We start from the raw sequence: 13,844 nt of genomic DNA on the forward strand, positions 1-13,844 counted from the left end.
ACCTTTAACCTAAATGTACAAAGTACCTCTCTATAATTAGGCCGCCCTTACTATATTTTAATACTTTATTTTAATCTTTGAAAACTATACAAATCAGAGTACAGACTCACTTGTAGAAAGACATCTTTAAGAACAGGTTAGATATTTTAAAACTCTCATACTGCAGCAATCCCACTCATTGTTAATTAGCACAGATGAACAACAGTCAGTAGATTGCCTTTAATTGCAATACCTCTAACTGTAGTTGAACTATTGAGACAAAAGAGAGAGCAAAACATTTTGGATATTGATTGAAAGTACAGGAGAAATTATTTATGGCAACCACAAAACAAAACAAAACAAAAAAAAAACCAGAAAGGTTCTTCAGAACTGAAGAAGCTTCTTGGATGAGAAGCAAAACATCTTCAAGCAAAACAAGCAAAGTCCAGTTGCCTTTTGAAAAAGCACCTTTGGGACAACCATGACCTGGATGACTGAGAATCTCCATAGACAAAAGATAGAAATGTTAGGCTCATGATAACAATGCCCATTGGAAAGCTTTATCCTGAATAAGACTATAGAGAGGAGGAGATCCAATCCCATCACGTTATCATCCCAAAAGTAATATACTACATACAATCACACAAGGGATTCAACCTGAAAAACTAAATGGGTAGAGAAAGAGGATAAGTACATATTTAATATTTCTATCCTGGGCCTATCCAATATCTTACAAAATTCTTTGTTCTTGTGTTCATTTCTTGCCTGCTATTTCTGAGATATTTTCTGTTCACAAGAATACTCTCTCCAAAATAAAGCTTTCTCTCAGAGAACATAGTACTATCCCATTAAAATTTATTTTCTCTTACAGTATACAAAAATAAAATTATTGCTCTTTTTTTAAATCTAAAAGCAGGAAAGTGTTGAATAAATGTTATCAAAATTAATATTTTTATATTTTGGGATCCACAAGGGGGTGCTGAAGTTGTTAAGAAAAAGCAGCACAGACTTTATGTTGGAGGTAGCTGAGTTAAGTTTTGTTCAGTAGATCCAAGTTTTTTTTTAAAAAACTAGGAGTCTTGGAATTTAGGCAGAGTTACAATAATATTTCATTAGCTTAAAGTGGTCAAACATTATAAGGCCCAGAAGAATGGTGCTTGTCATCACAGTGAAACTGCCTATAATTAGGCATTATAGCTTTCTGGGCTTAGGTGTTTCACTTCCAAACTCTACTTTATTTGGCATGAAAATAAGAACACTTGAAAACAAGACTCGTTGCTTACAATAACTAGACTGTTTCTTTTATCAACTTTAACTGGAGAGCTTTAACAATTTATAAGACCTATAATCCTATACAGGGTGCGTGATGGCTCAGGGGGATAAAAACACCAAGTTTGTCAGCTGAGCTGACAGCCTGTGTTTGAGACCCGAACGTTGCGTGATGGGGTGAGTTCCTGTTACTTGTCCCAACTCCTCCTAGCAATTCGAAAGCATGCAAATGTGAGTAGATGAATAGGCAGGTCTTTTTTTCTCATAGAACGCCCAGAACGGAGTTCCGGCACCTTTTTTGGATGGAATCTTGTAGGATAGGCAAGGCAGGTTGTATGATGTGTGTGTGTTCCGGCACCTTTTTTTTTTTTTTTAAGAAAAAAAGCACTGTGAATAGGTACCACTATGGTGGGAAGGTAACAGCATTCTGTGTGCCTTGGAGTTTAGTCATGCTGGCTACATGACCACATAAGTGTCTTTGGACAATGCTGGCTTCCTCGGCTAAGAAACGGAGATAAGAACCGCCCCCTAAGGTTGAACATGACTGACAGGGGGAAACCTTTACTTTTATACAATATAGGAACCCTAGATTTTTGTTCAGATTTTCCATAGTCCCTGTACAAATTTCCCCATAGATTTCTCCACTGCCAATCAAATCAAGAAATAAATGTATTCACATTTCTTGGTTATAAATCGGAACAAGCAAAAGTAAGAACCACTTTTCAAATTTATTTTAAAGATGCAATCTCTATGGTTTTATAGTGGTATTAATCAATAAATTAGAGAGAGAAAGAACCCCGGGGGCAAGGAAGAAACCAGAAAAAATGTTTACAATATATGTTTGCCAGAAATGATGTTTTCTACTAGGAAATCTGTTGCAGTTGGACTGCATTTTATATCATATGTTTGTAAATGAATAACATCATGTGACTACAACTTGCAATTTCACTTTTGCTTTCTCCATTAGTTCTACTTGTTGGAAACCAGTTGTGAATTTCACAAATGGCGATCACATGACCACAGGACACTGCAACAGTTGTAAATGCATGCCAATTTTGAAGCATCTGAATGTGATCATGGGACTTTGCAGCAGCCTTAATTGCAACTGTCTTAACTTAGAAAGGTCACTAAACAAAGAAGTTAGTAAGTGGAAACAATCTGGATTCCCATTTATATATATACAAAGAATAATTAATACCTCTGCAGTAAGGAGAAAAATTTCATCACTTATATTTCTCACTCCACATGAAACAACACCTAGGGCAATTCCAGGAAATACGTAGGCATTATTCCCCTGTCCAGGATAAAACTTGCGTCCATCTGGAAGAGTGACTGGATCAAAAGGGCTTCCACTTGCAAAAATGCCTCGTCCCTGAGTAAAAACAAAAATAATATTGCAAAGTGTTATTTCATGGGAAATAACACTTTCTATTAAAATGTTCATGTAGCTAACAATGCTTTTACAGTAGTGGCCAAAATTGTGGAAACCTTTAGGAAAACGTTTTCCACAATTTTGGCCATTACTATATAAAGTGATTATAATAGAAATTACAGGAAGAGCAAAAGACCTATTATTTGATGTTATATATCTATAACATCTATGTGGTTCCTCCCGGATGCCCTTGGCAAGTTTCAGACTAGTTTGAAATCTTTCTATAATTTTACTGTAATGTCCACATCTGTCTAACTCAATGGTTTTCAACCTTTCTAATGCCGTGACCCCATAATACAGTTCCCCATGTTGTGGTGACCCCCAAGTGGGTGTGGCCACCAATAAGAGGGAGTAGGACAGCTAGGGAAAAGGGAAAAAATGGCGGACAGCGTGGTTTGGCGACCCCCGTGAAATGGTCGTTCGACCCCAAATGGGGTCCCGACCCACAGGTTGAGAACCACTGGTCTAACTGTAGATAAAAAGAATGAATTTCATATATTTCACAATTTTTAATTCTTTCACTTAAAAAAAAACCTGGGAGAACTGTGGCTGAGTGTTGTGATCATTCTGTCTGTGCATGTGTGCATGTTGAATGTCTCTTATCATAGAAAGTCTACATGACAAGCTTCTGGTGAAATTCTATCTTCTATCTTTGAGAATCTTGTCATCTCAGTTTGAGATGATGCCCTTCTACCTTTCTAAAGCTGTTCTTGTTCATAACTACTGTTACAAATGATACTAAAATGAACACAAGTCCAGAAAATCTATTTGAGTAATTTGCTACATGGTTACCTGAGAAGAACAGGTGACATTTCATTTCATATGAGCAGTGTGATACTACTCATCCCAGAACAACCCAGAATCTTAACTTAAATTTTATAATATGTTGCATATAGGTTTATTGAGGAATCCCACTAAAATCAATTATTTCTGTGTGAATGAGCATAAAATTATCATCTTATTTTTTTAAAAAAAAGGAGATTTGTTTAACTAAAGAACTGCAAACACAGATACAATAAAAACATCAACATCATTTAGCTATTTAAAACATAGAATTCATCTTGGTGTCGTGCAGATTTACAACAGCTTGTTTTACAAGTTTTAATGGAAGATTAATCATTTAGATGTATCTTTAGGTCTTCTGATCACCAAATGGAACCATATTCCATCTGCTTTAAAAAATATTTGCATTACTCCTCCATTCCTATGTTGCATCTTTATGCTTACTTTTCAGTAAACAAAAAAGACATGCTATATTTTGTATACATTTATAGAAATAATAACCATGAATTCTGGAGAAAATAATGACCCAACATAGAAAGTATATGACCTGCATTCATTTTTATATCTAATTCTGTTCTAACTTCGTGTTCTAAATGGCTAGAACAATTTCAAATTTAGGGATGTTTGTGAAAGGGTGAGTGAATGAAGAGGTAGGGAAAATAAACCCCAGAATATGTTCCAGATCCTGCCATAGATCTCTAGAACTGAAGCCCAGAATGTTTTGGCTATTCCAGATTTGGAATGAAATGAAGACAGGTGAGGCAAATAGGGCAAGGCTGGTGTTGCTGCTCCCTCTCCACAGCTCCCAGATTAGCATATCCTACCAGCCCCTATTTCCATCTTTCCAGTATCATCCTTCCCCTCAACCAATGTCCCAAAGTAGCATGGTAACTACTTTGATAGCTACATAGAGTAGCTCTGCCTACCTAACCTCCATCTTCTCAGTACATCACTCCATCTCTCCTCTCAGTCATTGAGAATATTCCAGAACTCCGCCCACCCTTAGTCTTCCCCCAAGCCTTCCATCCCTCCTGCAGCTCCTGCTCTTAATCCTCTAACATGGCATATTCCACCAGCCTAACCCACTATCCCCCCTGAACTAGAAACTTTGCAGTTAAAGACAATTGTTGTAGTACAGCAATTTTGAGGAGCTTTGCAATGTGCTTAAGCACCTCTTTGAATCATTAAAACGACTGCATTTTTTTCTCTCTCCAGTGACAGATATTAGGGAAGAAATATATTCTATTAGTTCCTGAATATACATGAAAAACTCTATTAATTGAAATGTTGGCCATATAATTTTATTAAAAGGCTAGCTCAGTTCCGAGTGAAATTGGTTTCTCTTTTAACCTAAAATTATGGAGAAATGTTGCTAAAACACACACAAATAAGTCTAAAAACTGCCAAAATAAATACACAGAGAAACAATTGTATGAATATATACACTAATAATGTGCCAACAAAAAGCTATAATCAATTTAAACATAATTCTTCCCCGTCCCACCCCAATACCTCAGTTAGATAATAGCAATCCTCAGCAGAGCATTCTGCTTTGCTAGTTGGGTTACTGAGTGCAAAAATTATTGGCCGTTTGTTGAAGGAAGCCATATTCTTGATAATATTTTTTGTGAATGCACCAGCAATTGCAGCAACTCCTAAGCCAGACAAAGATATAACACAATGTTATGGAATGTATAATATTTATCCATTACTTTAAAAGAATATTCTGCAGATGTATTGAAAAACAATTTCATTTAATTATAATTCTGCTCCACTTTTTGAAAAGATAAAATGACAAGACAGGTAGAAGTGCCATCTTAAATTAGTTATATTCACTATATTTAACATCATTATCATCTTCACCATCACTACAATATGTTCACCACTGGTATCAAAGTTGATCAGAAAATAAATAATATAGGTCAGGTGTTGCTATAGTGCAGTGTTTCTCAATGTTAGTCCCTTTAGGATACGTGGACTTAAACTCTCAGAATTGTTAGCTGCTAAAGTGAATGAGGCAATTTTGATATAGGCATTTTTTTTTAGCACCACTATGTTTTCTGTAACTAGAAATGTCTTTGCGAGAGTATAAAATCTAAAATAGTATGCCAGCTTATTCTTGAACAAATGTCATAGCCCTGTAATGAAAGGCAGGTCCCATAAATGAAGCCCAATGTATTTCTTTATTTTCACTAAGATGTTTCACTGAATATAGTAATAACATTCTCCCTTTGAGAAGTATAGAAGTTCTTACAAGGAAGATGGATTTTTTTTCAAACAAAAGGCACATTTCTTCTCTCATGAATAAAGTATGCTGAAATATTCCTGACACATTGGAAGTATTTTCATTGGAATATTGGCTCTTAAATTACTTTGTGCTATACCCTTTTCATTTCAAGTGAACTGATGCAAGGAAAATTTCTAATGGATCATGTTGGGAACCAGCTTCAGAATCTGAAATGGTTACAATTTTGCCCATTTTCAGACAAAATTTTAATGAACTATGCACTTGTTTCATTATGAAAATTTCATGAACAATCCAGATTACATCACTATTTAATCTTGATTGCTGCTTTTTTAAAGACATCTTCAGCACTTTTTCCTTTCTCTTTTAATCAAAATAATCCATTTCCACAAGAGAGAATTGAAATCAAAATGCAAATATCTGAAAAGATTGCCCTTCTATAACCATTCTGATACTTTGATACCTTTCTTTGCCCTACATTTTTATCTTTGGGAATTAACTAGAAGAAACTTTTCCCAATGCACATAGAGATCTTTTTATAAATCTGATCTATAAATATATTTTTTCTATAGGTTTACATAAGAAACATGAATTCAGAGAAGAAGCAAATGACAACGTTGAACTAAACATTTATCCAAACTCTTATTTTCCAAGAATAATTCTTGTACTCTTATCTGTTGAGGTTGCCTCATGAGTCCAATTATTAAATGTGTTGTTAATGTATTGTTGAATATGATATCTGGTTCATTGTTATAAAATAATGTGTTCTGAAATTTTTCAAAACAATATGTTTTAAGGTTTCTTAAATCAATTTATGAAATATTTGCATATATCTATCCTAAGATAATGAAAAAGAAAAGATAAAAGGAAGAGAGATTGAGATAGATTAACAGATATATAGGAGGCCAAACATATTTCATCAGAATCTTGGTTTCTTTGCATAAAATCTTAACTAAACATCTGTATGAATGCTTAAACAAAATAAAAAAAAAACCCAGCATTTTTAAAAAGTTCACATCAGGACATTGCCTTTGACAAAAATTAAATTAGGGTGCAATAAAATTAATAAACAAATGCTACAGACCCAAAGAGCTTTGTAGCCTTAGCTAAAGTATCACCAGCTTGAATATATAATCTTGTTTTATTCTTTTTTCCTTGCTCTGACAGCTTAGAACTCTTACAGAAACTGAAGTTCAAAGCTCCCCATAATTTTAAACTGACCTTAACAAAAGTTATTCTCTTACTTTTTTTATTAGTTAATGTGAATTTTGTTTTTAAAAAGCAAATGGTACAATGTCAATCACTCCTAGTCATAGCAAAATAAATTAGAAAACAATGTGACTGATGCTTTATGGCTAGATTTGTTAAAGTAGTGTTTGTTCTTGCTCCAACAATAACAAGTCTTTTTCCTGAGTGGTATCTAGTAATATACCATATATGGTTGTGGCTGAGATTGGAGTTAATGAAAATCTTGGGGAAATATCAGATAACTTAATTATTCCTAACTTTTCAAAAAAAGATTTTTTAATCATGTGACATTTGATCAAATTTTTCTTGTTTATGGAGCACTGTTAACTTAATATAACATCCAAAGAAATATATCCTTTTCATATTCAACACTGAGCATTACATAGCATGGGATACAAAATACTATATGTGATCTTTCACTATGGAAATGGGTCTACAAAAAATTGTATGTTTTAGTGTATTTGCACATGCCACCATGGCATTCTCCCAAGAAGCTATTTATTACATGCAAATACATTTGAGGTCATACATCATTCACATATCACTTGCAGTGTAATTCAGAAATCTCTATAACCTCCCCTACTTTCCAAAACTGTGAGAATACTGTATTTGTTCTTATGCATAAAGATCATGATATTTTTACCAATTTCCCTAAAATGTATGCATATTCAGTATGCATACATATGCATGTGTGTGCGTATGCACATAGTCATAAATATCAAATGAAAGGGCAAATTTTGATGAACTGATATATAGTTTATTACCTATAAGAACACTTGGCCTTATTTTGTTAACAATGTCTTCTAAATTTTTCATCTCCTCATGCTGGTGAGCAAACACGTCTTTCTCAGGTGTTAGTGAAACACGACCCTAAATTAAAAAATAAGATTACCAGTTAAAAAATACAGTTTTAAATTTATTCTGTGTTCTAACGAAAAGTATGTTTAAAAACATACTAGTGTTCCTTTGATTTTCTCATCAATAAACTGAATCATACTTGTAAACTGCAAAACATATGGCATCCATTAAATAATTATGATAATCAAAGAATTTTAGCAAGCATTTACATCATATTTCGAAGCATAGTCAGAAATTTTGAGGGGACTATAGACCTCTAAATTTCTGTTATACTCTGTACTCAGTGGCACTGAAAACTTTTCAAACTTTGATGAAATGTTATTTACACTGTCCCGGCTTGCATTTTAGAAACCATCCTAACCAAAATACATATGGAAAGTCTATCTTCACAGGATTCAACTAGTTTCACGGGCCTGGTGACGAAGTCACAAAATATAAACAGGTTGCCAGAATCACTGTTTGTGTGTGTGTGTGTGTGTGTGTGTGTGCGCGGTGAAGGTACAAAAATGTAGAGACATGATAGAAAGACCTCCAACAGAGGAGAACATGCTGGGCCAGAATATCTGGATGAGGGAGCTCTAAGGAGTACACGTGTCCCCTCCCGGAAGACATGTCGCCTACTGTTCCCCAAGCTTTGGCCACACAAGTAATAGCTGTTTGTCCATTTTAGACTTTTCCATCTGAGAAAAATATTAAATACCACCTCCCTGCTTGCAAAACCTTTTGAGAGAAGCATTTCCTCCTGATCTCTTTATAGCCAGGCTATCTTTTATTTTGCCTTAGAGACTGGACACTCTCCAAGTTCCCTTAGCTGACAGCAGAGGATTGTTTGACTCACAAGGACAGCATGCATCGCCTCAGGCCTGGAAACTGTCTGAATCAGAATCAGCTTCAACCGGGTCTGCAGTTATGTGTGGGAGGACCCAACTGACAGGAGGAGAGTTTTCCTCCACACAGAAAGCATACCTAATCCCAAATAATTCTGGAGGAGGGAAAAAAAAAAAAAAGAGTTTCCCTGCCTCTAGCAATTTTGTCCCGTGTAGCTATAAATCTGAATTCTTGATGCAACCCAAAATCATAAAAAAATCTTTAAGGGGCCACCATGACTCAAATGAAGCAGAGAGGTAGAATTTTTATCAGATCCAATATATAAAAGTCTAGGAAATATGTAAATATATATATAGTTGAAGGAAACATAATCCTGATGGCTTGCAATTCATTTGAAATTCCCTGAAAAAAAATGTATTTAAGATATTATTTTTTTTTCCATTTGGTATAGATGTATCAGGTATGTATTACATACATGGATATATTAAGCTTAACCATGCAACAGCAGGGTTTTAAAGCAGCCTCAGCACATATTATACTATAAATAACCATACCATACCTAGAGAGAGAGGGGGGGGGAGGGAGGGAGGGAGGGAGGGAGAGGGAGAGGGAGAGGGAGAGGGAGAGAGAGAGAGAGAGAGAGAGAGAGAGAGAGAGAGAGAGAGAGAGAGAGACCAACTTGCCAGGTTTCTGCCATGTAAATTACATCATTGCATTTGTTCTCTTTCTCCATTTCTTCCTGGTCAGCAACCACAAGTCTTGTTATTTATAGAACAGAAGGCAATGTATTATCAGTGGCAGAAGGACCACAAGGGATTACATAGTTCTGACATATGGCTAACACCAAAACCTCCAATATGTCACTTTTCCTGATTCATACTTGATTTATTTGGAGGGCAGAATTTAACTATTGTTCAGCCACATTCTCTCTTCCTTTATTAGACAGCTGCCAGGAGTCAAGACTGATTTGAAGGCACCAACAAACAAACAAACAAAAATCTATTCTTAACCCAGTAAATTTTCCTAAATGGTCACACACTACTTACAGCAGGCATCCCCAATCTCCAGGCTATGGACCAGTACCGATCCATGGCCTATTAGGAACCGGGCTGTGCATGCACGGAATCTAGGTTGTATGTGAAACCACCACTACCCCTCAGTCCTTGGAAAAATTGTCTTCCACAAAACCAATCTCTGATGCCAGAAATGTTGGGAACTACTGATTTATAGAATTCTACAGCTTTTCAAGATACTGACAACAAAAGACTTGCCATTAATTGCCTCTAGTTTACTGCCTGCTTTGAACTTGAGGAGGACCCACCTTTGAAAAATGACTGCACAAACTCTGAAATGACATCTACAAATTCCATTACGTTTTAGATGTTGTAATTTGTCCTCCCTTTAACTGGGACTTCCTTCTTTCATCATTTGATCTTTTCCCGTATGATTGATACTACTTTCCTTAGGAAGAAGGTTGAGGTAAGGGAATTAGAGCAGATGTGCCTTTTCTCTGTCACTTGACAATGTTATTCCACCTTATCTTCTTACTCAAACTATCCATAAACGTAGACACCTCTAAACTTTCAACTCCCTCTCCTTATTTGCTTTCCTGTTTCTTTGTTCTAAATTCTAAGCACCCCTGGGATTTGTATGCTGCTTACAGAGTCCCTGCAAATTAGTTTAGTCACTCATGTCAAGCTACAGAATATGGCCCTTCTTAGCCACTTCCACTTAAATGCTCCTCTTCTGTTCCCAGTTAATAGTCTTCATTGCCCAATTTAAATCACAAACTCTCTACGAAATGGTAAAAAAAAATAACAGAGTTAGAACTATAGATGCTAATAGATGGATGCAGTATTGAATACAATGATTTTGCAGTAACCCTTTCCTTGCGGTAATCTTGCCTGAATAATGGTGATTACAATAAATCCTTTTGCACATCTCAGTTATCAAGAAAATCCTCTTGATAGAAATCAAACATATAATAAAATATCTTCTAATTTGATAAGGCCCAATTAAAATCTATCCCATTCAAAGTTTCATTTTTCTCAACCCAACAGCTATGCAACACCAACTGAGTGATAACACACTTTCGTGCAGGTAAGAGTGACGTAAATCATTATTCATCGTATGAACTTTTTAAGAGAAGCAAGGCAATCCAAGAGGAATGCTAAGTTTATGTTTTGTTTCCAGTACAGCCTACTGTAAGGAAAAAGACCAATAAATCAGGTAACATTTCCTTTTGAGGATGGAAATGCTAATTTGAATAAATTATTACTTTAAACTCCCTTTATTATTGTACATGTGTTTTGTCTTAGCTCTCGCATATGGAAGAAATGCATAAGAAATGCGGTAAGGATGCCTTGTCAGGTCTCTGAGCAACTCTGAATGTCTAACCACCACTGATATCATAATAAACCACAGCATGCAGGACATGGTCTCTGCTCTTATTGCTATGCAATAAAAGTTATTTGAGGCAACACAGCTGACGTTTATGTAGAACTCTGGCATGGATAAAGGAAAATATCAGCAGAAAATTATCTTTTACATCAGCATTTCTTTGCTTATTTTATTAAATAATTTTAGATTCATCATAAACATATTCAAGATGTGTATGCATGTACGCATGTATCTATACACATGCATGGATATTTAAAACTGAAGTTGAAATAGGAATTTAAATGCTTAGTTTTTCAAAGAAACTTATCACATTCTCAATGGTAATCTTATTATCCCAATGGCTAATTATTATTATCCCATTATTAGGGATAGTATCCAATTGTAACTTAAGTGTATCATAATGTATATTTGCAATAGAAAGGGAAATGCTATTACCTTTACAATTAATCCTTTTGAATCAACCATCCAGATCTTTTTTCTGGCTTCCTTTTTAGGTGTCCCTTCCTTTTCCATGCCCATAATGAGAAGATTGGCTATGCCCATTGCTGCCTGGTGAGAAAAGGAAGAATTAGTATATAGATACTTATGCAAACATATTTATTTTTATATGAAAATATACATCACTCCCCCTTTTTAGGGCTTATGCACTATTCTGAGTTGTTATATTTTCATTTCTGTGCAAACCACATGCCATTAGACCAGGGGTGTCAAACTCAATTTCATTGAGGGCCGCATCAGCATTGCAGTTGCCCTCGGGGGGTCAGGTGGGTACGGCCAGGGTGGATGTGGCCTACTGGGTGGGCATGGCCAGCTTTACATCGTTCGTGTCAAGGGTGCCTGCGGGGGCCTGGGCAGGAGTGGGACAGATCTGAGGGTCTCTGGCAGAAGGGGGTGGGACCGGGGCAAGTGCCAAGGCATGGGCCATTTCTTCATTCCTCACAAAGGGTGACACCTCCCCAGCATGCACCCAGGGGGCGGGGCCGACACAGCAGGGGCTGGTTCCTCACTGTTTCTAGATGGCCTTGTGGAGCTAAGACTGAATGCGTTTCAGATAGATGGCCACCACAAAATTGTACATTGGCTCCCGGCCGGCCTGGGCCAGGGCCAAGGCAGTGGGGGCCATTCCCTCACTGTTTCCAGGATGCCTTTGTGGGTCACATGAAACTACTTCGCGGGCCGCATCTGGCCCCCGAGCCTTGTGTTTGACATGTCTGCATTAGACACAACAATATTTACAGACACTTTGATTTTTAAAAATTTTCACAGTGCATTACCAAAACAAGGAATAACCATCTATCTGGCAACTCTTACACACAATCTCCATAATAGCCTCCAACTTAGCCTTCTCCCCTTCCCACTTTAGATTACAGAGATCAACAAAAGATGAATTGCTTAACAAAGCCAGTACTAAATCAGCAAGCCGTCTAATTGTTAAGGTTAGGGCACTTGTATTCTTCATCTCTTTGGCTTTCAAATCCACCACCTTTCCATTTGGACAACACAAGCTTACATTTTTTTTTTAATGAAATTACTTAGTTATACATTAGAATTGGCTATCATGCGCTTTGAAATGTGCTTTGACTGGAAATTTAAGTTGGCCACTTTGATTCTTTGCAGTTCACAGCAGAATGACTTTGCTTATTTGCTCACCTTAGGAAAAAAAAATGACTTTAGGATAATCAGACTTCGGGTTTTTACTTCAGAATTGAAAGGAATTATTTAAATAACAAGACTAAACAATGCATTATTTCTGAGTTCACATCTGTACCTATTTTTATATGGTCTTGGAACATCTACAAATGCTGACATTACAGGATTTTTTTTTGTATAACCTCAATAAGAATCTTCTGGCACAAAGTGTTACTGTTATTTTTGTACATTTGATTCATTTTGACTCTGACCATTTCAAAATATACATAAAACATCTCATGACCCAAGTCTACAAATTATGAAGAAAAAGCTCCCTGTTTATTCATTAATCAGACTAAACTTCTACATCTGCATATAAACAATGAGGTTCAAAAAAAGCAAGTCCCATTACCAATTACTTTTTGTATCTATATTCTGCATTTTTATGAGCTTACAGCACTAGACTAGAGGTCACTTTTCATTTGCTTCTCAACAATATCCCAGAGGAGGAACTTGAGGTAAAAAGCATCTGATAATCTCCATGTTTGAACTGAACCTGGTTCTCCCAGATCCTAGTTTGAAAGCCTAATCACTATGCTACATGGTCTGTTGTTCTCATCCCTTATACAGAGTTTATTTGCAACAAAATAGTGTACCTTATATTGAGGTTTATTTATTTATTTGTATCCCATATTTATTATTTTTACAAATTCTAGGTGGCAAACTTATCCAACACATCTTCCTCCTCCTATTTTCCCCAAAACAACAACCTTGTGAGGTGGGTTGGGTCCAGTGAGCGTGATTGACCCAAAGTCACCCAGTTGGTTTTCATGACTAAGGTGGGATTTGAACTCATGATCTCCTGCTTTCTAACCCAGTGCCTTAACACCAGACTAAACTGGCTCTCATACATAGCCAATTTTGATTTCCAAAGTAACAAAGGAATCCTTCAGTTACCTCACATAAAAACTCCAAGCCACTCAAACATAAAAGTATAAATATATGCTAGGTTCCATGGCTATACTGGGATTTTTTCCCTGTGCACACACTGAAATTTCAGTTTGTTAGTATAAATTCCTCAGGATATGGGGCATAAACTGAAAAGGTTTTTTTATTAAAAAAAGATATAATGCACTGAGGATCTAATTGTGGTATCAATAACAAATGGCCTAC

General features: G+C 36.1%; 1 protein-coding gene across 1 annotated transcript in view; it reads right to left on the bottom strand.

Annotated features, from left to right (window-relative positions):
* The window catches only part of ME1 (malic enzyme 1), a 100,190-nt gene that overhangs the window by 5,542 nt on the left and 80,804 nt on the right, over nt 1–13,844 (bottom strand). Inside the window, exons 9-12 of the mRNA XM_039334458.1 lie at nt 11,478–11,591; nt 7,721–7,826; nt 4,976–5,118; nt 2,447–2,620 (exon numbers count right to left, since the gene is read on the bottom strand). Of these exons, the coding sequence (XP_039190392.1) occupies nt 2,447–2,620; nt 4,976–5,118; nt 7,721–7,826; nt 11,478–11,591 (537 nt within the window). The remainder of the gene's footprint in view (nt 1–2,446; nt 2,621–4,975; nt 5,119–7,720; nt 7,827–11,477; nt 11,592–13,844) is intronic.

The sequence above is a fragment of the Crotalus tigris genome, unplaced genomic scaffold, assembly GCF_016545835.1.
Source record: "Crotalus tigris isolate CLP2741 ecotype Arizona unplaced genomic scaffold, ASM1654583v1 scf7180000017631.5181431, whole genome shotgun sequence".
NCBI classification, from domain to species: Eukaryota; Metazoa; Chordata; class Lepidosauria; order Squamata; family Viperidae; genus Crotalus; species Crotalus tigris.